The 27686-nt window shown below is 42.1% G+C and overlaps 2 protein-coding genes across 3 annotated transcripts in view; both read left to right on the forward strand.

Moving 5' to 3' along the window:
* The window catches only part of MSANTD3 (Myb/SANT DNA binding domain containing 3), a 37447-nt gene extending 14848 nt beyond the window's left edge, over positions 1-22599 (forward strand). The window contains exon 4 of the mRNA XM_084857653.1: positions 22543-22599. The gene's annotated coding sequence lies outside the window, so the exon portion shown is untranslated. The remainder of the gene's footprint in view (positions 1-22542) is intronic.
* The window catches only part of AHRR (aryl hydrocarbon receptor repressor), a 77496-nt gene continuing 62460 nt past the window's right edge, over positions 12651-27686 (forward strand). Inside the window, exons 1-3 of one of the 2 annotated variants that reach the window (XM_084857649.1) lie at positions 12651-12983; positions 22568-22739; positions 25028-25105. In XM_084857649.1, coding sequence (XP_084713775.1) covers positions 25044-25105 — 62 coding nt within the window. In that variant the 5' untranslated portion in view covers positions 12651-12983; positions 22568-22739; positions 25028-25043. Of the gene's footprint in view, positions 12984-22567; positions 22740-25027; positions 25106-27686 lie in introns of those variants that run through there. The other variant, XM_084857650.1, reaches the window with a different exon arrangement.

Below are 27686 nucleotides of genomic sequence, written 5' to 3' on the forward strand. Positions count from 1 at the left end.
AGGGCTAGGGGAAGAAAATGGGAAAATAACTACAGAGATGGTGCAGTGAGATTTTCATGGCTTTTAGTTGAGGTTATAACATTTACTTTCTTCCAAAGAAAATGTCATGCAGGCTAACGCATGTTTTCAGTTAATACTGAGTGGCTGATAATCACAGCTAGATATACTTTACACAGTTACATAGAGAAGCGTTTGGTGGGCCACAGCTACAAAGCCAATCTGTGTAGCATTTTAAGTGACCAACGTGGAATTCAGAAAATTACAAGACTAAATGGTGCAGACTCCAAACTAATCCTAGAGAGAGTGGGGGAGCAGTTGCAACCTTGAGCTTAGGGAATCATGAATGGATTTTGAAAAAGCAAGATATGGGGGAGGGCTGTTAGGCTGCATTCATTGGCCTGATCATTTTAGAGTGATTGGTACTAGGGATGCTGGAGAAATTCGAGATGGACTAAAATGAGCCTGGATTTCTACAAATCCAACCTCCGGAATTCGCTGCAGAGTGCCCTGTCAGGCTGTGTGGAGTCTGTGGGCTTTCAGATTATTTTTTTTTACTTTCCCAAATGTACACATATTTATTCGTAGGAAAATACGGAAGTTTCTGCTGAGGAAAAGTTGAATGGAATGGGGGATAATACATTAAATATTACACAGTAAGGTAAATTACGTAATTTGTTAGGAAACCTCTTATGTACAGTCAGGGCCAGAAATATTGGAACAAGGATAATTGTTTTGGCAGTTGGCCTCTGTACACCACCACATTGAAGTTGAAAGGAAACACACCCAGATGGGAGCGAAGTGAGGACTTTCAGCTGTCATTCAAGGGGTTTGACAAAAGTGGGGCACTAACCATTCAGTAAGGACATCCAGTGGCATGCACACACCCCCATCGTTGGTGGCTCATAAGTAATGGAACGAATGGCTGACAAGCAGCTGCATGGCCAGGTGTGGCCTGTTTCCTGGGTACTCCATGACCAAGCAAGCAGATAAAAGGCCTGGAGGTGGTTCTGAGTATTACATTTGCATTTGGTAGCTGTTCACTGGAACCCCCAACATGAGGTCCAAAGAGTTGTCCATGCAAGTGAAGGAGGCCATCATTAGGCTGAGGAAACAACATAAACCCATCAGAGAGATCGCAGAAACAGTGGGAGTGGCCAATACAACAGTTTGGAACATCCTGAAAAAGAGGGAATTCAAAAGAAGGCAAGCTTAGCAACAGCAAAAGGCCTGGAAGACCACGGAACACAACTACCATGGATGACCGCAGAATTCTCCTCATGGTGAAGAGGAACCCTTTCCCAACATCTAGCCAGGTCAAGAATGCTCTTGAGGAGGTAGGCATATCATTGACAACATCTACAGTCAAGAGACGGCTTTATGAATGTAAATACAGAGGCTTCACAACAAGGTGCAAACCACTGGTAACGCTCAAGAACAGACAGGCCAGATTAGCCTTTGCCAGCAAACACCTAAAAAAGCCTGACCAGTTCTGGAATAAGATCCTTTGGACTGATGAAGCCAAGATTAACTTGTACCAGAATGACGGGAAGAGAAATGAATGGAGAAGGAAAGGAACAGCTCATGATCCAAAGCATACCACATCATCTGTCAAACATGGTGGAGGCAGTGTTATGGCATGGGCATGTATGGCTGCCAATGGAACCAGGTCACTGGTGTTTATTGATGACCTGACTGCTGATCAAAGCAGCAGGATGAATTCCGAAGTGTATAGGGCTATGCATTCTGCTCAGATAAAGCTGAATGCTGCCCAACTGATAGGACGCCGCTTCATATTGCAGATGGATAATGACCCAAAACATACAGCAAAAGCTACCCCAGAGTTTCTCAAGGCAAAGAAGTGGGATGCTCTTCAATGGCCAAGTCAGTCACCTGATCTCAACTCACTAGACCATGCTTTTCACTTACTGAAGACAAGACTGAAGGCAGAAAGACCCACAAACAAGCAGAAGCTGAAGGCAGCTGCAGTAAAGGCCTGGCAAAGCATCTCGAGGGAGGAAACTCAGCATTTAGTCATGTCCATGGGTTCCAGACTTCAGGCAGCCATTGACTGCAAAGGATTTTCATCCAGGTATTAAAGGCGATCCTTAAGTTTGAAATGATGTTGGTTTGTTCCATTACTTATGACCCACCAATGATGGGTGTGTGTGTATGCCACTGGCTGTCCTTGCTGAATGGTTAGTGCCCCACTTTTGTCAAACCCCTTGAATTACAGCTGAAAGTCCTGACTTTCTGTTTCTATTTCTGGCCCTGACTGTAATTATTTGTGTATTTTCCTATATGACAAAAACAATTCTATTTCTGGCCCTGACTGTAATTATTTGTGTATTTTCCTATATGACAAAAACAATTCGCATCCATCTGTGAGCGGACGATGGAACAAAAGTTGCCTGACAATCCGCGAAACACAGAGTGAATTTCACACAGTCCAAACATCCCTAGTTGGTACTTCCTAGGGTCTTCTGACGCAAAGAAAAATGGGGCTCCTATTGAAGAAGGAATTTCAGCAGGTGCATGTATTCCCACCTATGCATGACAAGTTGCATCTGCCAAAATTCCCTCTTCTACACAACTATGTTCTCCTTTGCATCTGGACGCCCTAGTATATAGGCAACTAGATCACAAAGACCCCTGCTACAAAGGCCTGCTTGTTTTTGTCAACAAAATGTATCACAGTGCCACTGTATCACTGCTACAATAACATTTAGTACCTTTTAGTGTGTTACATACTTTAAAACCATTGTAGTCATTTTTACAACGCAGTTGTGAGGTAGGCCTTTTAATCTGAGCCTGAAGATATGTGCAGAGCCTGAAAACACAGAGGTGAATTTAGCTTGCTGTAGAAGGAAGGGGAGAATTAGCATATGTTTATATGTAATATTATGGGACATCCCCCCCCCAGCAATCTTCCCTTCTTTGAACCTTAATGTGAAAAAAGGATAATCTTCCCAATTCTGTCACCTTTTAATCCTTTCCCTTAATATTTGAATTCTGTACTCCCCATACCCAACTGTGAAAACTCTTTTCAAACGTAACCCTCAAAGGTTTAATTCTTTAACCAATTAGGTTATTACAAGACCACGTAATTGTCATCAGTCATACAATAATTAATGGAGCGTTTCTTCTTCTAATGCATAGTGGAAAAGAGTGGTTTATGAACTCAGCTACTTTAGCCCCCTCCCCCCTTTCACTGGATGTTTATAGGCAGTGTGTTCCTTTTCATTGAGCCTCAGTTTCTCAGCAATTTGGAGTTTTATTCCACTGCCTGGTTTGCATTTAATTTTGTTGGTGGAGAGGAACAGGAATTGCAATACAATTTTGGTGCCAATGTGAGGTGCTTCCACATCTTCCACATTCTAGACTCTTTTAAAATACCACTTGTATCATTTTTTTTTTCTTATTTATTCCCTTTGGACTTCTATTCAGTGTTACCATGTTAGGAGGTTTATGTTGGATATCATCTTCTCTATGAATTATCTTTCAATCATTTAGGTAATATGAAGAACTTTATATTTCATCTTGTTTGTTTTGTCCAAGTTAATGAAGTAGGTTGCTGGTATATTGGAGACAGGACTGTTACGTATTCCTTACTACAATTTAAAAAGAAAAACTGTGCTAAGTGTAATTCAAATTCTGCACCATGAAAATCTGAATTCTGTTACCTGTATTAATTATGCCATGTATTTCCTTAGTGTGCATAATTTATTTTTGTTTTGCTGGTTATAGGGAAAGTAATGAGCCACGCAGAGCACATAAGCTCTGCCCTCTGACTGCTGACATTTCTACTGAACTGCCCTTTGGCTTTCCTACATGCTTTAAGGGCACCATCCTGTGGCCACTAGTCAGTGGCTAGACAGCCATAGGATAGGTTAGTTCCCTGAGAACCGACCTCCACCCCATCCCGCGCTGCCTCATAGTGCTCAGAAGAGGAACGTGGAGCAGCAAAAACGGCATTCCAGGGGGGCATGCCAGGGTGGGGAAGTCAGAAATGCCGGTACGACACATCCTCTGTGTTGTCCGGGTGCCGCTTCCCACACTCCGAGGTCCCACAGCTAGACAGCCGAAATTGGCTGTCTAGCCATAAATGCTGGGCAGCTGAAGCGCAGAGGGGATGATCCGCATTTCTCCTGCCCTGCATTGGATAGCTGGTCACCTTGGTCGAGTTCAGAGGCGGCCACCTATCCCAATAGGCTTGCGCCCTCCAGCTATGTTTTCAGCCATAAGCACTAGAAACCTTTTTTTTTAAGGGATGCTGAGATTTTCAGGATTCTGAACTCTTGTGGCTGATACCAAATTTTGAGGCTTTCCTACACATGGGTTGAATTGTAGAATATACACAACCTTGATTAATCAATCTGGCATTATCAGCAACGGGAATTGTACTCTCATTTGGAATACAATTACTTGTGTACCTACAAAAGAGCAGAATGCTAGTTTAATGAAAATTTAATGAGCTTCAATTTATACTCAACAAATAGGTGTCTCTTCTTATCATTGCATAGTTTCAGTATTCTCTTTCCAAAGAGTTATGTGATGTTGCCATCAGTTCAACTGTACATCTTGTTGTCTAGTTCTGGTTGCTAGTATAGTCAGAAGATGACTTTCGTCTTTGAATGCTTTCATTTGTGGGGTTGGGTTTTTTTAATTCTTTTTTTAATGTATCATAGTTGTGAAACAGTCCAGGCTGTCTACAAGACTGTTGATCTTTTCTTATTGGATGGGATTGCAGTCTGCTGACTCTGTTTTTTAAATCTTGTTATTATTTTAAATACAAAAAAAACACCAAAGTATCATCACCATTCAGAGAAGTGGCTGAAAATAAACATTAGAAAATTGGACAAAATGTTGAGGAGAACTAGAGACATTTATAGATCTAAGTCTACCATGTCTGAGCCTAATACAGTAAAGTCAAGATCCAAAGAGCTACTTTAAGCATACTCAGGGGATGGGGCATTCCCTGTAGGATATTTCTTTAAACATCAGGCCCCATGCCATGCTGCAAACTGCTTTGGAAAGTTGTTTCAGAAGTGGCTTGCCATGAGATATGGAGACATACTGTTTGAGAAACACAAGCAAAAGGCACGCAGTACTAGTTCTGTTTTTTGTATCCTGGCCATAGTAAGTTTCAGCAAATTGCAGCTATTCCAAGTTGTTAACAACCAATGTTTAATATGTGGGAGGGATTACGATTTGAAATTCTGAACTGTGATAGGTCTGCCAGAGGTTAACACATTTAAAAATAATTTATCTTTGTAATTTGGTTGGAACATTCTTTAAGTACCCTAACAAAACGACAGTTAGATTAGTCTGCTATTTTCTCCCCAACTCCTCTGATAAAGCGAAATGCATATGGACCCCCATGCTGAATATTTGTTAAACATGTGTCTTTCTGAGCTTCTCAAAGTGGCTCTTTGCACACTTATTTTCCATTTCTGTAGATATTCACAATTACAATTCTGATTCAAGCCCCTGTGTATTTCACAGCAGACTACTTAACACTTTAGCAGCTTGCATCTCAGGTCTGTACAAGCCTGTGATCCACCAAACTCAATGCAATATTGACCAGTCAGGTATTCTGGCCTGCCATGTGTTTGACAAGTCCCCTGTGTTTCCGTGGTCCCGGTAAGCAGCACAAACTGAAGGTGTATTGATTCACCGTTGAGCTCTCCTTGGCTTGATGGGTCACAAGTTCAGGCCCGCATTAACGTTTATATACTTTTTTAGTGAATGATGCTTAATATGTAACACATCTTTCTGTTGAGTCTGTGTCTTGATTTCTATTGATAATTTTTTTATAAAATGTCAAATGACAAACAGCAAGCAACCTCAAACAAGCAATACCATTCAGAAAAGGCATCCAAATAGCCTTTTGTTGGGTCTCCCCCCACCCCTCCATTTCTTGCTTGCCTGTGTGGGTTTATATGATGTGTTGTGTTTGAACAGTGTGCTCTACCTACATGCTCATTTTAAATATAATTGGTTATTCTTAGACAAAAACTGGTAAGTACTGGCCATAAACTGTAGGCATTACCATCCACCTCATAAGTATAGGTAGGCCAGGATTTGCCGGCTATGGTGGTATTGTGGGTGGATTGCCAAATTAGGAGCAGTGAGGCATAAGGGTCTAAAGAGATGGTGCTTTCCAGATCTGATAGTAGAAGTGACCAAAAAAGAGGGGTGGGACATCGTGGGATTCTACATTTTAAAGGTTGGGAACAGATGTATTGAAGAGCACTTCAGTGGTGAATTGCTATCCAGTGTTGGTACCAAACTGATTATAGTTTCACACCCAACTGCACACTAAAAAAAGCAAATGCAGGAAGGGTATGTTGAGCAGTGTGTGTGTATTCAAAGAAGTATGACCAGTGTAGGTTTTCCTGTGCCATGAGGTTTACTGAGTTCTCTGCAGTGTTCCATCGAGTTGGTTCAGTCCTGCAGACACTTTCCTTGCACCGCTTGCCAACTAGTAATGCAAATACTGCAAGATCCCCATTAATTAAGGTGTGCACGTGTGTCTGTTTCTGGACCCAAGAAAATACAGCCTAAATGGAGAAACACAGAGTATGTGGCCTTCAAAACGTTGCTATCACCAAAAAGCTCTTGGTGCCCTCAGTGACTGAATGGATTGCATCATTTTCAAGACCCTTGTAACTTTATACTGGTATCCTAAACCAAGGGATGTATGTGAGTGACACTTTTGATGCTCTGCAATGCTTTGCTGGCACTTCAGACTTCCTGGATTCTGTATACTTTCACCACTGGGTGCTCCCAAAACGTAGCTTATATTGCACGCCTGATCATCATTTTCATCACTGATGCTTAGGGCTACTATTCATTAGTTTGTACAGTTGCAACATTTGCATTTGGAAGCATTCTGCAACTCTATGGTACGTCTTGAAAATATGTAAAATTACATAACAGGGATGTTGTGGCATGCCTGGGTCCCTGTTTACTGAGAACCTTGTTTGTACCTTTATACAGGACAAAGGGGCAGCCTGAACCACCATCTTGCTGTGCAGCCAGCCAGTCCAGGGCCTGTGCAGCCCCTGCAGACTGGGAGCACCTCTTGGGGCCAATCTGCAGTGCCCTATCTGAAGGGGAGAGTTCCCTCTCTGGTCTGCTCCAGAGGCCCCCGTGTGGTTCTGGCAGTACTTTCTGAAAATATGTAAAATTATATAATGAGATTTTGTGGCCTCTATAGGATATGATCAGCAAAAAATAAAACTAGTAATTCTTAATATGGTCTTTGAAAAGGTATAATTCAATCTAGTAATAGTGAAGTGGGTCGCCTTGTGCTGTCCAGTAGGGCATTCACAGATGGGGGAGGGAGGTCTGCATACATGGGGGAACCTCCAAATAAACAGTATTTTTTTTTAAATGGGGGGAAAAACAATACGGGAAGACTAAGGTCTGTGTCTCAGAGAAGACAGACCTGTGCTGCCCTTATTCTGCGATGGTACCCTTAATTCTGTAGGGGCCAAAGTCCTTAAAAGCTTACTGCATCCTAGCCTGCCAGGAGTGGGGGTAGATTGGGGGTGGGGATGCATGCCTGAAAGCATAACGTTTTGTTGTGGGCTCCACCATTGCTTTCTGACATTGTATGTACTGCACTCTTAAGGTGGTAGCTATTGGTGTCTATAATCTGAAATGCAGGCTGTAGCTGTGGAATATGCAGTACGTTTGAATATTTCTGCCGGTCAGGTAGGATAATTGCAAGTAAACTGCCTTGAAACTGATAACCCAATTCCATTTTTTAGGTATGTGGCAAATTATTAATCCCTGTTTTCAAATATGATTGGAGCTCTGTGTACCACACTTGCTTTTCACATACAGACTGAGCCTTAGTTTTCTTCCTGCCCATTGTAAAGTATCAAAAGTCAGTGCTGTGCTTCTTAAGTGCTGAGGAAGTCCCTAGGAAGGTGCAGGCTGTTGCTAGGGGAGATGTGGTTTGACCTAACAAGACAAAGTTGTTAGGTCAAACTATGTCTGTGTGCATCCTGTGTGACCTGGTGCTTTCTTCTCCCTCTGCAAGCATGACCCTCTAGCCGGGCTGCATAGAGATGAACATCTTACCACATATCTGTACCTGATATGTGATAAGATTATCCTTACCAGTTGGTGGGATGATGCAGAAGACCAAGTAGTTTGTCTGTGTGGGCTCAATATCTGTGAAAATAAGGACAATCTCTTCATTTGCTTCTTGGGTATTCATTCTTGAAGAAATCTAAGCACATTTTGAGACCAAGTGGTGTGAATTTTAAACTTAACCTTCCTGTTTCATACTTGGGGACAAGAGTTAGCACTGCCAGTCAAGCTATTTTGCTTTATTTATGGCTCATCCAGGTGGTTCTAACTTGGGCTGGATCTACCTGTCAGCAAATGTATATGGTAGAGTCCTTCTGGGATAATACCGCCTCAAGAGTGCAGGTGGGGGTTACCATTTCAGATTCTCTCTCACACGTTCCTGCAAATAGAAATCCAGGACCTCTTCTAATTTAATACCAAAGCTGTTTCTGCTTCTTGCAGAATTACTTCCTAAACTGCATCATGGAAAATACTGAAAACTTCCCTCACCTCCAAATATGGATTATTGCCCCATTTAGAGAACTGGGAACTTGTACTTCGATAGAGATGTATTTAAGGAATTTGGAGATCTTTATTATATAACTTGGTTTCATTATGACATTTTTTTTGATGCAGGATCTCTTCACTAATTTATTTTTCATCAAGAAAAGAGACTCTAAAAGTCAAGCAAATAATTCATGATAAGGATGACTACTAGGTGTACATTTTAGTGCCTTGTCTATTGTATAATGTGTAATCAAAATGAAGGATTTCTGATAAAAATGTATCTAAATATTGATAGTAGAAAAATTGTATATGCCCATGATTGCTCCCGATAAATCATGAGTTATTAATAAACCTTGAAATTTGTCCTCACTGAAAAGTCTTATTTTGGTACTGTCATTTTATTAGTCCTAAGGACCCATAATATAAAGCATGTTGTGCATCAAGAAAGAGCAAGGGCAAGACTGTTGTCAAGAGTAGGCATTGTCTGGCCCAGCAGGGGCCCACTGACAAAAGCCCCTACACCTGCTGCTGCTGCTCCTCCTCACCACTGCATCCTACTTGTTCACCTTCTCGCTCTGGACCAGACAACGGTGATGGTGAAAAGGAGGAGCAGTAGATGTCACTGCCTACCCGCTCACCAGCTCTGTGTCTTTCAAGCAAGCGAGTGGTAGCAATGATGAGAAAGAGGAGGAGGAGCAATAGCATCTGGCAACAATGGCGGTGAGAAGGTCAACACTGAGGGAGGGGCCCATTGAGGGTGTCTCATCTCAGTGGATTTCCCATATCCAAACACACCGTGATCACTCGCACAATGCTGTCTCTGAGAGCAACTTTAAGCTTATGTAGCAACTTGGATATACTTGTGTTCCACCCTTGTGGGCTACTGTAAAAAATGCAAAGTCTGAAGGAGAGTCACATATTTCCAAACGATTAATATATGCCAGGGAGAGGAGATGGGCCAATTACATCTCTGTGGTGCAGATATCCCTATGTGTCTGGGAGTGCACCTCCCATTAATAACTTTGGCCAAACTTCAGGATTCCAGGCCTGCCACATAAAGTGTGCAGTAGCTCTACCTGGCTTAATGTTTCCTAAGAGCTTCCCCTACCCAGTTTCTGCTGAGGCTCCTGCTTCACTGGTAACACTTTGCATTACACAGGAACTTACCATTAATCCATCTAGCTCAGTATTGTCTGCATTGACTGGCAGCAACTCTCTAGGGTTTCAGATGGGAGTCTTTTCCAGCCCTACCTGAAGATGCAAGGGATTAAGCTTGGGACGTTCTGCTTGTAAGGCATGTGCTCTGCCACTGAGCTATAGCCCTTTCTCTTCATGATACTTGCTTGTCCCTAATTTTAGGCATTGGCTTTATTCTTGTTCCACCCTGTTTTCTGCTCTGGACATAACAAGTTTCCATCACTGTGTTGTGCTTGTACTTGTCCACTTTCCTCCTTGCCCTACACCTGACCTTGGCACAACCTTACCTAACTTGACTTTTGAATATGCATTTGACTTCCCTTTAATTGGTAAATATATAGACTCATAATTCTAGCTTTGACTCCTGTCTTGGCCTTATTCACATCTTGACTTGTACCCAGTTCCAAGCCACAACCTGTAGCTGGGGTCATGACACTTCTACTTAAGGAAATTGTGAATGACTAAGAAGGTTATATAAAGATGGCAAAATAAACGGTGTCCCTGATAACTCATAGTTTTTCTAACGACACTTGTTTACTTAAAACATTCCAATTTCTATTTACACACACTTGAATGTGTAAATAGTACTAGGTCAGTGAATTGGTTAACTGATGTATTTTACCTTCTGCCTTTAAGCTGATTAAATATATATGCATACCACCAACATCACAGTATATATGTAGTTTTGAGAAAGCGTACACATCAGAAACAAAAGCTACCACCTAGTATGAAAAGCCACCTTTAATATTTTTTCTTTCATACTGAGAGATCAGAACCAAAATAGCCTTAACCTCCCCCACAACCTCCTCCCCAAGTGTGCTTTTATCTCTCAGAAGTTTAAAATGAGGTCCTATTGATGAGTCAACCAAAGCCGCAACCCTGGGCATATTTACTTCTGCGGAAATATGCTTAGGGTCACATTTAAAGTAACAACACCATGTGCCATTTTCCACCTGGCAAAAATATCAGTTGGACAGAAACAAGTGAATCAAGGTGGAACCATCAATGAAAACCAACCAGAAGTTGGTTGCAATAATTAGTGGAGGGTAGTGGCTCTGATTTCGGTGGGGCTGTGGATCCATTCTGGATTTCAGTCAGAAGCAGCCAGAACTCAAAATGAGCTATCCAAGATGCTGAACCTCGCCCCCCAAATAGGTTCAGCACCTTGAATAGCTCCTTTAGAGTCCTAGCTGGTTCTGACGAAAACCTAGAATGGATTTCGAGCCCCACCAAAATCAGAGCAACCACCCTCCACTGGCAATAATCAAGATAGAAAATAAGCAATGTGGGGGCCAAGGACTTAGAACTGGCCTACATATGCAGTAGAATGGAATGTTCCACTTCAAATATGGAATTAGATTTTTGAATGCTCCCCTGTGCTACAAACTCTCTGTAAACAGAAAACTAGCTGAGCTAGAATCTTTGAGAGGTTTTTTTTTTTGAGTTGTGGGGAGTTTTGCTTTTTTTAAAAATGAGAGAGCATGTAAAAATGGTAACTCACAGCTACAGTCTGAAGTGGTGCAGTTAATTCTACTACTTCATTTTGCTGCAGGAATAGGTGCCGTTTTAGTGTTGAGGCTATCTAGAAAGCAGTGGATTTTAAGTGTTATGAGGTAAGAAACAACTGGGAATGATAACTGATTAAATATGAGATGTAAATAAGAGTGGAGGAGGAGGAAATCTGGGATATGCATCTAGCTAATGGAGTGTGTAAGTACCATTTCAGTTTATGTTTCCAGTTAAAATACAGATATTGATGTTAAAGGGTGGGAAGGGTTGGACAGCCTCCCTTTGCTTCAAAAACTGAAACAACTTGGTTTGGATGTTTTTTGTTGTGAGAGGCTAGGTAGGCCTGTAAATGATGGCTGCAGGGTTCTGAAACAGCAAATAGTGAAGCCCGACGAAGAAGACAAACGGGTCATCAGAGGAAATCTTTGTGTCAATTGCTTAATTTCTAACAATAGATGCCCAGCATAACTGGAAATAGGGTTACCAACTTTCCCCATATCTTTAACACCTACATGATCACCCAAAATTGAAACAGTGATATTGGCCCCATAACTGTCATGCTAAGAAACATTACACTGGATGAAGTTACCTTGTCACTGAAAAACAAATGAAGGCAACCCTGGTAACAGATTCTTGGCTGGTACTCAAACATTTTTTGAGAGAAAATCTCTTGTGGGGCACACCCCAAAACTTTCCTGAGTTTGCCCAACATGTTAATATTTGTGTGTTTTTAAAAAATTGGAAAGGATTAATTTTCTGTAATCCTTGCTTCTGCAGACTCCATAAAATGGTAGCACAGACAACAGAAGTGTGGAACAAATTCTGCTACACTGTGCAGAATCCTTCCTATACCCGATCTCAACATGGAGGCTGCCTTTGGTTTTAATTTTCTTCTGGTGTTTCCCAGAGCTGATTCCCTTAGCACACACTCACCCATTAACGTATCACTTTGGCTCCTACTTTCATTACGCCCCCTCCTTTTGTGTGTACATGTGTGTGTTCTCTCATTTTACATCCCTCTGGATTTTAACTACACTTGTAGTGTGGGCCGATGTGTCCTTCCTCAAAAGTATAGTCCAATAGATGCCCCTGAATACACCACTGCCATGAGGTGGTACTTTTAAGGGTTGTGGTACCCACTTGTGGCTTTTTTTTTTTTTTTTTTTTAATCAAAAAGCCTTTTTTGATCAGAGGCGATAGTGGGATAAAAGAAGCATGTCTACACTGTGTACCATAAGGAGGCATGATGCCTCTCGAGCATTCTCTACTCTTTAAGGGCGCAATCCTGTGCATGTTTAAACAGAAAAAAAAGTTCTACAACCCCCAGCATAGCTGGCTGGGGAATCCTGGGAGTTGCAGAACTCTTCTCTGTCTAAACGAGCATAGGATCGCGCCCTCAATCGATCTATCTCTCATTAGCCTTGCTGCTTGGAAAGCACGTAATAATGGTGGCGCCTAGCTCTTGCGCGCCATCTGGTGTCCCCTGTGCGTCGTGTCAGCGGGAGAGCATCGCGTGCGAACAGGCGAGTTGATCGCTGGGAGGCTCCGCTTGTCACTGCCGCTCCTTCCAGCCGTCCGCCAGTCGCTCGGGAAGAAGCGGCCGCAGCTCCACCTCGATAAGCTCCCGTGGGGGCCGCGCGGAGGAGCGAGCGGCGGCGGCGGCTCCAGAGCTTGGTTCCTTAACCGTGGTGAGCCTTGGAACCTCTTGACGGTCCCAGGGGGACTCGCTCGTGGGAGGGATGGGAAGGGGGGCTTCCATCGCAGCAGGATTAGGAGGAATTTCTTGCAGAGCATTCCCCGGGGTTGAGGGTGCGGAGGGGTGGGGGCGGGATCACACTTTTAAGACCCCCTCTTCACTTTTCCCTTCAGTTATTGGCTCTGGGAGGACGTTGAACAGACTTTTCGTTGGGTACAGATTAAAACTACTTAAGCTGATCTTTCTCCCCAGTTGGTTGTGTGTGTTTTTTTGGACAGGTGTCTTTGGATGAAAGAAAATAAGTTCAGGGCTTCTGTATCTCAGCAAACAGAGATGTAGGTCAATGGAGCCTTTTCTTCTCTCTCCCCCCCCCAGTCTTCTCCAGGCCCGTAGCCACCCTAAAGATATGGGGGGCGCCCAAAAAGTAGGGGGGGGGAGTTCATCTGGTTTGCAGGCCCTTTAAAGACAAAATTGTAAACTGCTTTTGTACTTATTTGTTTGTAAAAAAAAAAAAAAATCAAAGGGGGAAGAGAAAATTTAGAGGGGGCAGGGCCCCTCAGCCCACCCCTGGCCATGGGCCCGCTCTTCTCTGATGACTTTGCTGAGAGTTGGCCTTGTACCTTTCAAGAATGGCCAGGATGGGAGATTTATACACACTACACATGGAACTAAGATCCATTGAACTCGGCAGGACTGATAATCGTGCACAGGATGGGGCTGCAAATGTGGCTTTTCGAAAGAAGCTGCTGGAAGTGGTCAAAAAGTCCCTTTGATGCAACTCTTAAGGGTACAGGATCCTTCTTATCTGGCGACCCTCTCTCTTCAACTTGTAGGGCTTGATTTGAAGTAGGGATTCACCCCTGGAATACTTCCCACTGTGATCTAAGAATAGTTGTTAAATGGGACTTGCAAGCTAATGGGACTTACTTCCAAGACCTATGTTAAATCATGGAGACTTTCTTCTTAGTAAACATGGACAGAGTCTGTCTGTAAGAATATTTATTTTAGTGGGCTTTCCAATACATGAAATTGGTGCACTAGTGGCATCACAATCCCTTTATATTAAAGGGGTTTACACTTGCTTGGAATGATTTTAGTGCTAGCCTGGGAACATGCAGAGCAAACTTCCCCAACCTGTGCCCTTTAGATGTGTTGGACTACAACTCCCATCAGTGGCTAAGCTGGTTGGAGACAATGGGAATCATAGTCAAACCCATCTGGAGGGCACTAGGTTGGGGAAAGCTGATGTAGAACGAGAGTGCCTCTGAGTACATAAAAAATTACTTTCCTTCCCCACTGAGTAATTGCTGTTCACCCTCAAATATCTGAGCTTAGGAGCAGGTTCTAAATAGCAGAATGTTGTACTTAGCATTTTTCACTTTAGAAATTAACCATTAGCTGCTACTACTGTTAGCTTATACTTTTACACTGCCTCTTTTTTTTAAGAAGTCTTTTACTTTTTTATTGCATTCTCTCTGTTTCTCTATACTGCATGTAATGACTCTTGTTGATTCTTGCTAGGTTTCACAGCCCTAAAGGTTTAGGAGAGAAAATGCCTTTGTGGTATTCTCTCTGCTGTTTGCATAACTTTACATAATGAAACACCACAATGTAGACGGATTTCAAGAGAAAACAAGCTGATAAAAGGCAGTTTGTGCTAATAAAGGTAGTTGCATCCTAATCCTATGTTCCTTTCACTTGGAAAATAAGGCAAAACAATGTATGTGGAACTTGTATCCAACTAAAAGCATTTGGCTATCCATGTTTACTCAGAAATAAATCCCATTGTAACTGTGCACAGGATTGCAGCTTTAGGAGCTTAGGGGAGATCTACAGAGCTCAATTGAGTTGACCCGCAAAGTGGAGCTATGTTAGTTCCACTGATTTCTGTGGGATTGAATCTGTGATTCTCTAAATACTTCACTAAGAAATTAGTCTTAAATTGTTTCAGTTGAATTTCCACAAGAGTGATTTGGTTTGCAGACATAGGGTGCTTCCATTGGGGCTTCTATTGTGCAGTCACCTTGTTTCAAACATTTTACAGGGGGTCCAGACATCCATTTGTAACTCTTGCATGTTTTCCTGCTGTTTCTACCACCATTTTTTCCTCACCACAAAACTGTTAAAGGAGGGAAAGACGGAATAGCTGCACAAGGTCTTTCAAGTGGTAGCACTAGGAACCGTCCTGCTGGAAGCACCCATTATCAAGTTAAATGCGAGTAATCTTAGTGCAATCAATCCTATATATGTCTACTCAGATGTATGCTCCATTGAGTTCAATAGGTGTTACCCCCCAGAAAGTGTGCATAGGGTTGCAGTCTTATTAGCTTTACTATAGTTGTGGGCCAGCCAGTTATACAGTTGACTGTTCTGCTTTTAAGTGGTTAGCTAAGTGAAATTATATATAGTAGGCTAATTTTGAAGCTATTTAAGTGAAATTTTCTCTTGGGTGAATATTGTAAACAAATTGCTTGTTATTTGAAAAATTGCCTTAAACTTATTGCCTCATTTATGAGGGAGACATACATAAGTTTACGATTGTGCCAGCTGCAAGAGAGTTAGACAGAACTTCCCCAAATGAAATGTGATGAAAATGAATTCACAAATTAACAGTGTTAAATAAAAGGTTTGTTTTCATCTATTGCTGTGGTTTTCAAATGTCATGGTTTCAGGAAACCCTAATCACATTGACTTGTCTGGCAGGAAACCTCTGCATGGAACACCTGTGTTTTCTAAAGGATTCTGAGGTGTGGTAAAGGGTCATTCTCAGTTGGTGTGAGATGCAAAAGCAGGCCTGTTCAGCCTACATGGCAGTTCTATCCTACCCCATGTCCAGCATTCATCTGGGGCTGTGCATTGTAGAGGAACATCGGCAATGGCAAGCAAACTGCCTTTTAGGAAAGCTGTTGGTCTGGCAGCAATAGCAGCTCCCCGGTGCGTACAGGAGGCCACACAAGGCTTGGTAGGTCCCGATCATGAAGGGTCAACAGTAGTTTGTGGCTGGTTTTGCTGGAGAAACAAAAGTCTTGATCAAAGTGGACTTATCAATTCAACCTGGCAAATGACCTTTCTAGAATAAAGTTGAAGCATGTGGAGGAACTATTGTGGAGGAAAGCTGACGTTCCCGCTACTTTCTTGCTGGGCAGAAGGTTTTTTCATGTTTCAGTCTGATGCTTCTTTGAAGTGATTTAACTGCATGAGGTATGTTTATCAGTCTTTGTTTAAGGCATCAGAATTAAAGTTACATAAATCTTCGAAATGAAAGAGGAAATATTTGTTTGTACTTAGAAATGACGACCAATTTCCATGTAACATTTCTGTACGTGCTGCTATATATTTGTTTTATAATGTGAAATGGATGTACACCAGTGTTTTTTGTTTTAAATCCCCAAACCCCTCATCTACTTTCCGATATGAGTTTCTGAACAAAACAAGAACAAAACATTAATACATGGCTGTTCAAAATATCTCTCTGTCTCTCTCTCTTTGTGATGTATGTATATATGTCCTTGTACAAGAATATCCATCTCCATGTTAGAAATATGAGAACTAGCTTGAAGGAATTGCACAATATTCAAAATGATAAATCTTAAAAATAACAATTTCAATTGAAATCTCAAGAACAATGCCTCCCATCCCATACTCTCTGGTTTGAGAGGTGTTTTCCACAGCTGCTGTGCTTAAATAGTTTTTTTTTTTAACATTTCCTGCATCTCTAATTTGTATGTAAAACTTACATTTGGTTAGAACATAGTTTTAATTTTTTAAATTGCTCTTTTTCACTTTCCATCCCAATTAATGACAGTCATGAATGACACATTCCAAGCTACCTTGAAGGACCATTGTAACCCACTTTAAACTTCCTGATTATTAAGATCTTCCTGAGAGGCCCTAACTCAGCCCCCCACCCCAGGCCTGCAGATGTGAGGCGGTGCTAATGCGGGACAGGACATTTTAGTTGTGGTGCCCCAACTCTGGAGCAGTCTACCCAGGGAGACTCATCTGATGCTGAATCTGATGTCTTTTTGGCACCACACAAAGCCCATTTTATTCACCCAGATCTTTTAGTTTTGCATTATTTGCTCTGTTTTAATCCAGCCTTTACTGTGTCTGTACTACTCCTATGTTTTACATGATTTAGAATGGCTTTAGCCTTACTTTATTTTAACGTATGTAAGCTTTCTTGAGTTACTCTTATCTGAAGTGTGGTATATACATTTCCTAAATAAATAAATTCCAGATTTAAGGCATCTTCGGTGCCACTTGTGAAAATGCCCTTTATTCTCCTCTTATTCCCTTATTCCCCTACCCTGTTAAATCCACCCACTGTAATACAGTTTGTTTATAATATGGTTTAGATGTATTCATGTTCCAAAAAAAAGATCTGAAGGCACGACTCCCTAATCATCGTACAATGCACAGTATGGCTATAGTAAGAAGCAAATTAAATACTCAGTCGGTTGTCCCATGGAGGGAGAGTATAGAGAGCTTTATTTGGAAAGCTGGCCAATGTTTAAGATAATGAATTTAATTTGATTGAGCAAAATGATTTTCATTTAATATTTTAAATCAATATATACTATCTTGGCATGGATTTTGTCACAATTCACAGACTCAGGTTGCAACTTAACAACCTGCTTGTCCCAGAGGAGTTATTTAATATTGGTGGGACAGTTCTGGAAATTGTGGACTTCATTCTGTATCACTTAGGATTTTAAACCTTTAAAATTAGCCAGTGAAATTTATGAAGTGTTCAGTACTGGTTGGCTGAAATAACTGAGAATTGTAGGAGCCAGCAGAAGATCCACTGAAATAGCAGGTGTTGTGTAGCTGCAGTGCTCGTTTTTTAACCCAAATAAGCCAGTGGTGGCACCTTGTTTTACTTCTCCGTGAATCCAATTTGCCTTTTAGTCGTGTTTCTTTCAAAAGCAGTCCTGAAAAGAAAAACATTTCTCACCCCTCACATACCTATGTTAGTCTAAATCAAGACCAAACAAAACTCCAAGTGATTTTTTCTTAAACTTTCCTCTTTTGCCTGGAAGCAAAGGCAACAACACAAGTGGCTATTTTATAAGCATGAATTAAAATGTAGAAATAGTTTCAGATCCTTTCATTCCAAGCCACTTCAAATCTGGGGCAATGTTTCTCCAGAATACACTTGAGCTATATCCCTACAGAATAGTTATGGGCTTAACCAAAATGTGGCACCAGATAGCTTTCTTACAGAGGCATCCACCCACTCCCCACTTCGGCTCGAACCCCAATTTGAAAAATAGTCCGTTTTTGCTCAGGCTGATTCAGAGTTGGTTTGCTTCATGCTTCCCATTGACTATTAAGGGAAATCAAAAGACAGCTATAATGTTTTCCCCTTTCATCAGAACGAAGATAGTTGCAGTTATAGTACCTCCTTAGGATGGGAGTACATCTGCACGCTGTCAGAAAAATAGGTACTTTGGGGGTGATATGTGTCTTTATATAGGGAGCTGCTGCTTTATTTCTTGGCAGAATTGGATGAATATTGCAGAGATAGTTGCCCCTTCCTGGAAAATTTCAGAGTGATAGCCACAGGGGTCTTTGTACAAGAGCAACTTTGACATTTTAGGGGTCTTCAACAGAGGATGTGCTTATCCACACATGTTCCTTTTTGACCAGTGTTCTGAAAATTGAAGGCAGCCTAGAGGTGGCCCTAAGAAAGAAACCTGCAAAGTTTCAGAAGGATAGGTGTAGCAGGTTATGTGAAGGGGAGTTCTCCGGTTTGGGGGGAAGTGACTTGCTTCCCCCCCCCCATGTTTGTTTGGTCAATTTGTATGAGAATGGCAAAGTTTCAGAAGGATAGGTGCAGAGGCTAGGGAGTTAAGATGTTTGAAAACCAGTTTAAGGTTTTATCATAGTGAAGTGTGGTGGCATTGGAAGAATAGCCATCTCATTGTCCCATCCTTGCCCTCCCCCAAACCACAGTGATTGGAGAGCCCCTGGTAAAGCATTTTAAATCAATTTTTTAGTGTAAGTTTCAACAAAAACAAAGCAAGCCAAAAACAACAAAAACTGAAAAAAGGGGGGAAATCGTTAATATAACTACATGCTTTAAAAGTCTTGGTTTCAATTATTGCAACATTATATAAAAAAGTAAAAAGTAAATTATACATAAACTTCAATAAAAGCATACCAAATATCCATAGATAGGTCCATTTGTGAGTGGCGCCTATATACCACCCTTTTGAATGTTGGGTGTTGTTAGGTCTTCAGTTCATTGCAGTGTAGGAGGTGAGCATTTATCAGTCTTCTGGCAGTCAAAAGGGTGAAAAATCCAGATACGCTGACCATGCCTTAACTTCCAGGAAGCAAGTAAATAATTTAAAAGAACATGTACATCAGTAAATATTAAAGAGTGTTCCTATACAAATGATATCCATATGATAACTTCCTGCCAAAAAAGAGGCAACTACTGGACATTTCCAAAACATGTGATTAAGGGAGCAATCCTATGGCCGCTGACAGTGGCTAGACCTAGAATATTCTAGCCATAATAGATTCTAGCCATAGAATATGCTGTTTTCCTGGAACCAACCTCAGAGCCCACACTCCAAGGTTGGTTCCTGGAAAACCTCCCTCCCTCCATGTCTGCGCTGCCTCAGAGGCAGCACGGAGAAGCCCCATCCTCCGTGCTCGGAAGAGGAGCACGGAGCGGCTGAAAAGGGGCGGGGCTGGGGGCATTCCGGGATGGGGAGAGCAGATCTGCCAGTACAACACATGAGTCGTGCAGCAGCCTCCTCTCCTGCTCGCCCCCCCCCCCCCCCGTGGCTAGACAGCTGAAAGCAGCTGTCTAGCAGAAAAAGCAGGGCAGGAGAGGCGTGGAGGGAATGATCCTTCCCATGCTTCTCCTGCCTTGCTTTGGATAGGCTTTCGCCTCCGAGTTTGGAGGCAGCCGCCTATCTAGATAGGATTGCGCCCTTAAAGAAGCATTCTCTGTAATACACTTCCAACAATTAACAGAGTTAACAAACTCTGGTAAAACATGCCCTAGGATGAGAAAGTGGACCTGTCAGTCACTCAACCACACTCCCCCCTCCCTATGCAGATGTAGAGAAACGAAACCAAAAGATGTTCTTTGGAGACAAAATCTGTGGGAGCATATGGTATCTGAAACACAAGTTGGTAACGAAGCCTTGTTCTGGAGTGGCTTCAGTTCTCTTGGCTTAGAAGGGAAGCCCACTTCACCTCAGGACCCAAAGTAACTGGGCTGAAACAGCCTGGTTCTGTTTGGGCTTCACACTTGTCCGAATCTGATGCCCATCCCTACTTTCTTAAACTTGTTGTATAAGAACGATAGACACCTTTCTTGGTACCCACCAAGGCACCCTACTCCTCCCAATCTTTATTTTAAAAACATGCTTACAGTTTCTTAATGGCACCTGGGATTGCTTCAAAGTAAAGAGTAGTTTACTTCAGCTGCTGCCATCTTAATTCCCCATGAATGCCTCTGGGCCGCATGTAGGGCTCAGAGACATTCTTGGGAAATTAAGATCACAGGCGGCTGCAAACTGGCACTTTCCTCTGCAGTATGCCCAGCCAAAAAAAAGTGGGGATGGGGGGAATGGACCCCTTTCACTGCCCTCTAGTGAACTGAGGTGAGTAGGTAGGGGGCAAAGAGAGCGATCTGGGATGAGAGAGAAAAGAGATGGGGGGGATGAGTTGGCTGACAGCGTGGCGGGGAGAAAAAAATTGCGTTCTGTGAAATAGGTTTCTGTTGGTGCAGTAAGCTATGGTTTCAAAGGAATTGTTTTGTTTGGGGGAGCTCAGATCCCTCCTCTGCCTGGTACTCAGTCTTACTTGTCTAGCCACATCCCCCATGGCAGCTATTTTATGGTGGTGCTCAGGACAATTTCTCAAATTTCCAAATGTGCCCACGGGCCCAAAAATGTTGCTTACACTTGCTTTACACATATGGGTCCATTTAAGGCAAGCAAAAAGTGTGGGACTGAATAGTTGTACTTAGAGAGAATTGAGGCAAAGGAAGACCAAGATCCTAGGAACAATGCTTCTAAGCAGAGTCAGACAAATTGCTTACAAGTATTCCTTACTGATTTAACAATGTAGGTGAGTTGTAGGATGGCAGTCAATTTGGAACTACCCTATTTTGCATTTTCTGAAACAAAATCAGGAAGCCTATTCAAAGCTGATTCCTCACATTTAAATGCTTTCTTCAGGAAAAATCAGATGACATCAGGAGCAGGTCCTACCATGAGGCAAAGTAAGGCAGCCACTTTAGGTTGCAGGTTTTAGACACCATTAAGGGGAAGCAAATTGTCAGTTATTTAATTTATTATTACAATTTTTATTGCAGGGCGGGTGGGGATAGATTTGGATGTTCTGCTTCAGGAGCCAAAACGTCTTGCCAGTCCTACTTCATATTACTAAGTAGCTGCTACTTTTAGCTAAATTACTGAGGTATTTGCTGCAAGCCATCCTTTGGACTGCACCGAAGAGCACATTTTTAAATTGTTAGATCAAAATCAAATGAAAATGAACAGATCTGGTTTGACAGCTTGAAGTTCGACACACTCTGAAACATGTGAATTGGGTTTTTAAATGTTACCATTTGTTTTTAAAATTCCCAATGCATGTGTGGCTAGTGAAGTGCCAAAATACACACTTCTAATGTATAAAAATACATGGCTTTCTGAGGTAATAACCAGCGGAGAAATTAGATGTCTGAGTGTTTGAACAGTGTAAACTATGGTTGTACAGAGAGGCATTTGTCCACTGACGAGGAGACTTCCAGGTGACTAGGAACACAAAGATTGGCTGTGTTCACATGCAATGGACAGCCAGGTTTCTGGAGAATCCTGGCTTACTGTTCATGCCCACATGGCTCCTCCTGTTAGCATGACCGGCTAACTCAGCCTTCTCCAACCTGGTGCCCTCCAGATATTTTGGACTACAACTCTCAGCATTCCTGATCGTTGGCCATGATGGCTGCACCTAATGGAAGTTGAAGTCCCAAATATCTGGAGGGCTCCAGGTTGAGGAAGTTGGGTTAGCTTAATCAAAAATCAAAAGCTTACCGTGTTGTGTGAAATGAGGCTCCTGGCTTGTTGCACCTTTTGCAAGGCAAAATTTGTAAGCCAAGAACAAACCCTGGTTTTCAATCCTGGCTTGTGAAAGGTGCAAACAACCAAGGACCTGGGTCCAGACAGAATGGTGTGCTTCTGATTCTTGATCGGTTTAGCAGGTTTCACTAGTGGGAAGAGCCAAGCCAGGCACAAATGAGCTGTGTGCCTCAGTGCACAGCTTGATGGCAGTAAGCCAGGATTATTCCCACTGCATGAGAACACAACCACTGGGGTTTCGGTTTTTGGGGATGTCACCCTGCTGCAAATTGGCTGGTAATTTTTTGTATTCTTATTTGCAGCCAGACTCAAACCCACCCCATGATAAGTTTCATTTACTCTGAGAATGCCAACATATTCCAAGTTTTATAAAGATTTCCAAGTTTTAAAAGTCTTTAAATCTACATGCTGTATACAATCTAAAATATCTATCATTCTCAGATCACTGGTTTTTTTTCATGGACAGCTAATGAAATACTTGCACTGACATGGAATTACCCTATGAGCCATAGCACTGAAGAGTAATTACAGTGTCTTTTAAAGAAAAACCCGATGCAAAGTATTTGAAGATAAAAACCATTGTATCTGAAGACAGCAGTCAACTTACTGTCTCAGTGTTACACCTGCAGCTTGGCAAGGTAAGCTGTTAGACTTCAGGTGGAACTATACATTTTGTGTGTAGCTTTTATAGTTTTTAAACTTCTTTATTGCAAGCCATAAAAAAAAACATTAAAGGTGATAACCAGCACATTGACTTGCATTCAGAAACGAACTGGCAGCCAGTGCAACTTGTACAATAACGAGGTCACATGATAACCCCATTTGGCCCCTGTCAAAATTTTAGCAGGCCATTCTGCACCAACTGTGAAGCTTCTGGGTGGTTTTCAAGGGAAGCCCCATGTACAGCACATTACAATCATGATGTAACTGATGCGTGTATGGCCGTGCCCAGGTCTGACTACACCAGGAACAGGCTTCAGGGCTGAGAGCAGCATTCTATATTCATGTCTTAAAACGTAACTTTGCAGAGAATCAGTCAGTCATCTCTCCTGCCAAGCCTCTTCCCTTAATGCAGGGTTGCTGGTCAGTCTCCATGGCCAGAAAGATTCAGAACCCTATGGGAATTGTGGGACCAGTACATTTTCTCTCCTGATCTCAGCTTCTACTGGATGCCAGATAGTAGTAGTTGAATAAAGTGGATGTTGATTTTCCCAGTTTCTATGCTGTTTGAAATAAGCAAAGATGAAAGCGCCTTGCTTCATGTGGGACAGAAAATGCTGTCGCTTCCTCCAGTTTGACACAAGATGGTAGGGCTAACTTGGCAGGCTTCTAGCTGGCTTGGGGGTTAAACTCCTACTAAATTTCTCTCCTTTGAGCTGACAGAATCCCAGCATCAGTGGGATCATCCCTCCGAGGCTTCATAGCCCACAAGGCTGTTCCCTCCTTCCATATTGGCATGACCATGTGGTACTAATTGCTCCAAGCCAACAAAACCTGTAAACAGTATTCACTGCCCCCCTCAGAAGAGGGAAGGGGTGAAGGAGACATGTTAGCTCCTGCCGCCTTACCTTTTTCTAGCTCCTGTAGGTCCCTTTCCCATCACCTGTTCTCATTCCTTAATGGAGGCTTCCATTGTTCAGGGGTCTAATCCACAGGATTGCACCAGAAATGATATTTCTGAGGGCTTAAAACTACTCTGGCAGAGCATAGTGTTCATATTTTCAAGATGGCATAGGGCACTATGGCAACTAGAGTTAACTGAGTCTGCCTGCTTTCATGCCATAGCTATTTAAAATGGCTGCTGCCACTTTGGTCACTCAGCCAGGAGATGTCATGGCCTATTATGTTACATCATAATAGGCTATGACATCACTGCTCATGGCATAGCATGCTGAACAGCCAGGAAAAGAGTGGTAGTAGGCTTTTAAAAATTCATTCATTCATTCATTTATAACATTTTTATACCGCCCTTCATCAAAACTGAAGCCAGGGCAGTTTACAAGGTTAAAAAAAGACAATTTAATTTGAATAAAACCATCTTCTTACATTATGATAACTCATGGTTTGCACACTGGATGAAGAGAACTGGATAAAAAGTTAAGATAAAAACAGATTGGTGAAGTCGCAATTTTTTTGTCTATATTGTTTTAATTTTTTGTAAACTGCCTTGGGGATCCCTTGGGACCAGAAGTGCAAAATATTAAATGTCAAAATAAAAATTCTGAGAGCCAGGGAGAAGGAGGAGAGCGTGTGTTTGACCTAGTCCTGGGTTCAGATGTGTGGTCACAGGCTTTCTGGGATACAGAAATAAATAATAATAATTAAGGATGACCAGCCTCTGTGTTCTTTGGGCCACTGCTGTTCTCCAGACAGTGCCCTGGGGGCGAGAGGTGCATTCCATTTCAGAAACTAACTTCCTCACATGTCTGCAGGCTCTTTAATTGCAAGATTTCATTATTTCGCAATTAAGGTCTTCCCACTTACGGTACACATTTGTACAAATACATATTACATGCATGTTGCATTAAAAAAATCCAAAATGGAGATGTAACAATAATGTGTGGAGCATCTTTATTTCTTGTAACTTAAAGCATTTTTTATGTGGACCCACTTTAGATTGAAGTTTGGGGAGGGTCTTCAGGGCCAGGTAAAATGGCCTTGGGGGCCATATCCAGTATGCAAGCTTCCAGCTGGCCATCTCCAAAATGAATATGCATTTTAACTACTTAAAATCATATTACACACACACACACACACACACACACACACACGAATGTTTTATATACAATATTAAACTAGGAAATTGGCTTACACCAGTTTGGTCAGTTCAGTAATGAAGAGAGCCTCTGTATCATAGATCTTTATAAGGGCACAGCTTTGGAAGAAGTGCTGGCTTTAATTGAATCTAATGGGATATGCTTTTCAGCTTCCATGTCAGGACAATGATTCCACCAGGAGAATGCCTGTATGCTGGAAGGAAAAGACGGAAACCCGTTCAAAAACAGTTAAGTGTTATCATTTTTTAACCTGCCTATTATTTATTCCATTTTATTCTCACAACAACCCTTTGACATAAGATATCTGTCTGTCTGTCTATCTCCCTTCCTCCAGCAAGTTCAGGGAACCATACGTTCTTTCTCTCCCACTGTCCTATTTTATCCCCACAACTTCCTTGTTGAGTTATATTACAGTAAGAACTAGTGAATTGTCCAAGGTCACCCACTAACCTTCATGACTGAGTGGGGGTTTGGCAACACAGTTGAAGTTTACCACTGTCCACTGCTCTGCATTGGTATAAAATATATTGTGGGCCAAATATTTCCCCCTTTGTTTCAGAAAACTCTCTCCCACCCTGATAATGTGTATCTCTATTCAGACTTGGTGGTACTGGACACATAAAGAAATTAGAAAGATTAGAAAGAAATTAGCCACCTGTTCAGTGACATGTGGGACAGTTGATTACCAATCTTTCATCTGGATGGCCTGGGAAGTTGGTCAGAAGAGGATAAATTATGCGGTGTATCAAATCAGAGTAAAAATTACAGTATAAAAGTACATGTGTCAAAGTCCTGCTTTGCATGGACACAATCTGTTTTGAAGAGGAATTTTCAGAAATCTGCCCTGGAGCACTACTGTTGGTAGAACATTTAGTCTTGCAAGTATAAATGCTCTCTGAGCTTGTATATTCCTAAGAGATGTCAAATAAGAAGGTGAGATCCCATAACTGGGCAGAATCCCATGGGCCATTGGAGAACAAGTTCTGTTAGCCAGAGAGTACAGATCCTGTCTTTCAATATCATATAATCTCTGGATCAGAAGTTAGGAGGCTTGTTGTTGCTCAAGCATAAGAAGGGATTCCAACAAAACACCAATTGAGCTAATTTTATGTAAAAGTATTTGGGACCATTTACTAGAATTTTGTGTCTTCTAGCATAGAATATACGAAACTAGAAGCTGGTGAAGAAAAATGCAGACATAACCAACATTTTAGTGCCTGGGCCCACGTTCTAGTTTCGACAGATCCAATGCCCATTTCCAAACACATGGCTGCATATCCTACACAATTAGGTACCCCCAAAATACGATGCAAGAAAAATGCTTGGACTTTTTCCAAATGTTGATTTAGCGCTTCCGGAAATACTCGTTTCTGGAAGGAGGCAGGGCGGTGGAGCTTACATAAGGGAGCTCCACGGACCTACCTCCTCCTTTCAGAAACAAGCATTTCTGCTGTTTCTGGGCTTCCTCTAGGAAGCACTAAATCTCCTTTGTGTAAGCAATGGGACCCACTTGTGCAACAGAATTGGCGGGACCTACTGCTTGCGGAAGGGAATCGGCGGGGTGGAAGGGAATCAGCGGGGGTGTAAGTGCCCCGTTGGATTCTGCCCAGTGTCGCCTCCTTTATCTTAAAAATGTTACCACTAACCCTTTAACATAAGGGTTAGGGCACAGACCTATGCATGTTTAGACAGAAAAAAGCCCTCCAACTCCCAGCATTCCCCAGCCAGCTGTGTCTAAACATAGGCTTGCATCTTTAAATCAATTTTAGCAAGATTGAAATATATTCAGTCACTGTTCCAAAGTAGCCAGTAACAAAGTTTGGTGATGGGAAATATATCTTTTTGCAGCACAAATAATATTTATTCTCCATTCATCACTAATCTGAATTCTGCAGATACTTATTTTATAACTGAAACCGTCTTCATTAACCAGAGAGGTTAATTAATATAAAATGCTTTCTGTGTCTGAGAGAGTAGATAAGAATAGAAGAGTGACTGTCTAGGTGTTTGCCCAGGTGATATCCCATATAATTTACATCAGGGATGTCTAATAGAAGACCCCGGAGTTTTATCAGGCCCTTTGGAGTCTCTGGTATAGCCAGAAGCACCACTGCCACACTCCATACAACTTACTGAAGGAATGCATTATTAGCAGCTCCGTCTGTTTTTTTCTTTATTTAATTACTCTTAATTATTTAATTGCAGGCATGCGAGGATTTTTGCTGGGATCACAACTGGAGAGGAAAGGGTTAAACCATCCCTTCCCATATGCTGTGGTCCCGATAAAAATCACGTCATGTGTAGTTTGGCCTTCAGCAATGGCTGATAGTGACCTCGTTCACATGTTCTAACAAGCCACCGTGTCTGCTACCACCACCATCCCCCATTTTTAATCCTAACCCTTTGGTTGCAGATATGGCATACTTCAAATCCTGTACTCTGTTCCGATGCACTGCACTCCATTCTCCTATACTCTCTGCACTCCTTTCATCTACATGACTAATTTAAAATTAAAGAGAAAAAGTGGGAGAGGCTGATTCACATGATCAACCAAGCCACTGTGGCTTAAATAAAAATGTTACCACAGACCCTTAACATAAGGCTTAAAGCACAGTCCTATGCAGGTTTAGACAAAAAAAAAGCCATACGACTCCTTAAATAAGCCATGGTGGCTTGTTTTAATCCCCTGTGTGTGCTGGGCACCATTTCTCTAATTACCTGCCTGGGCATGGCTTTGTCGTGTCGTCTGAACCCAGGTGGCATGCCTTGTTTGGAAACAACCCCCAAATAACCCATGGCCTGGAGGAG

The sequence above is a fragment of the Heloderma suspectum genome, chromosome 5 (genome assembly GCF_057233095.1).
Source record: "Heloderma suspectum isolate Gila_16-S chromosome 5, 16-S_ref, whole genome shotgun sequence".
Classification (NCBI taxonomy): domain Eukaryota; kingdom Metazoa; phylum Chordata; class Lepidosauria; order Squamata; family Helodermatidae; genus Heloderma; species Heloderma suspectum.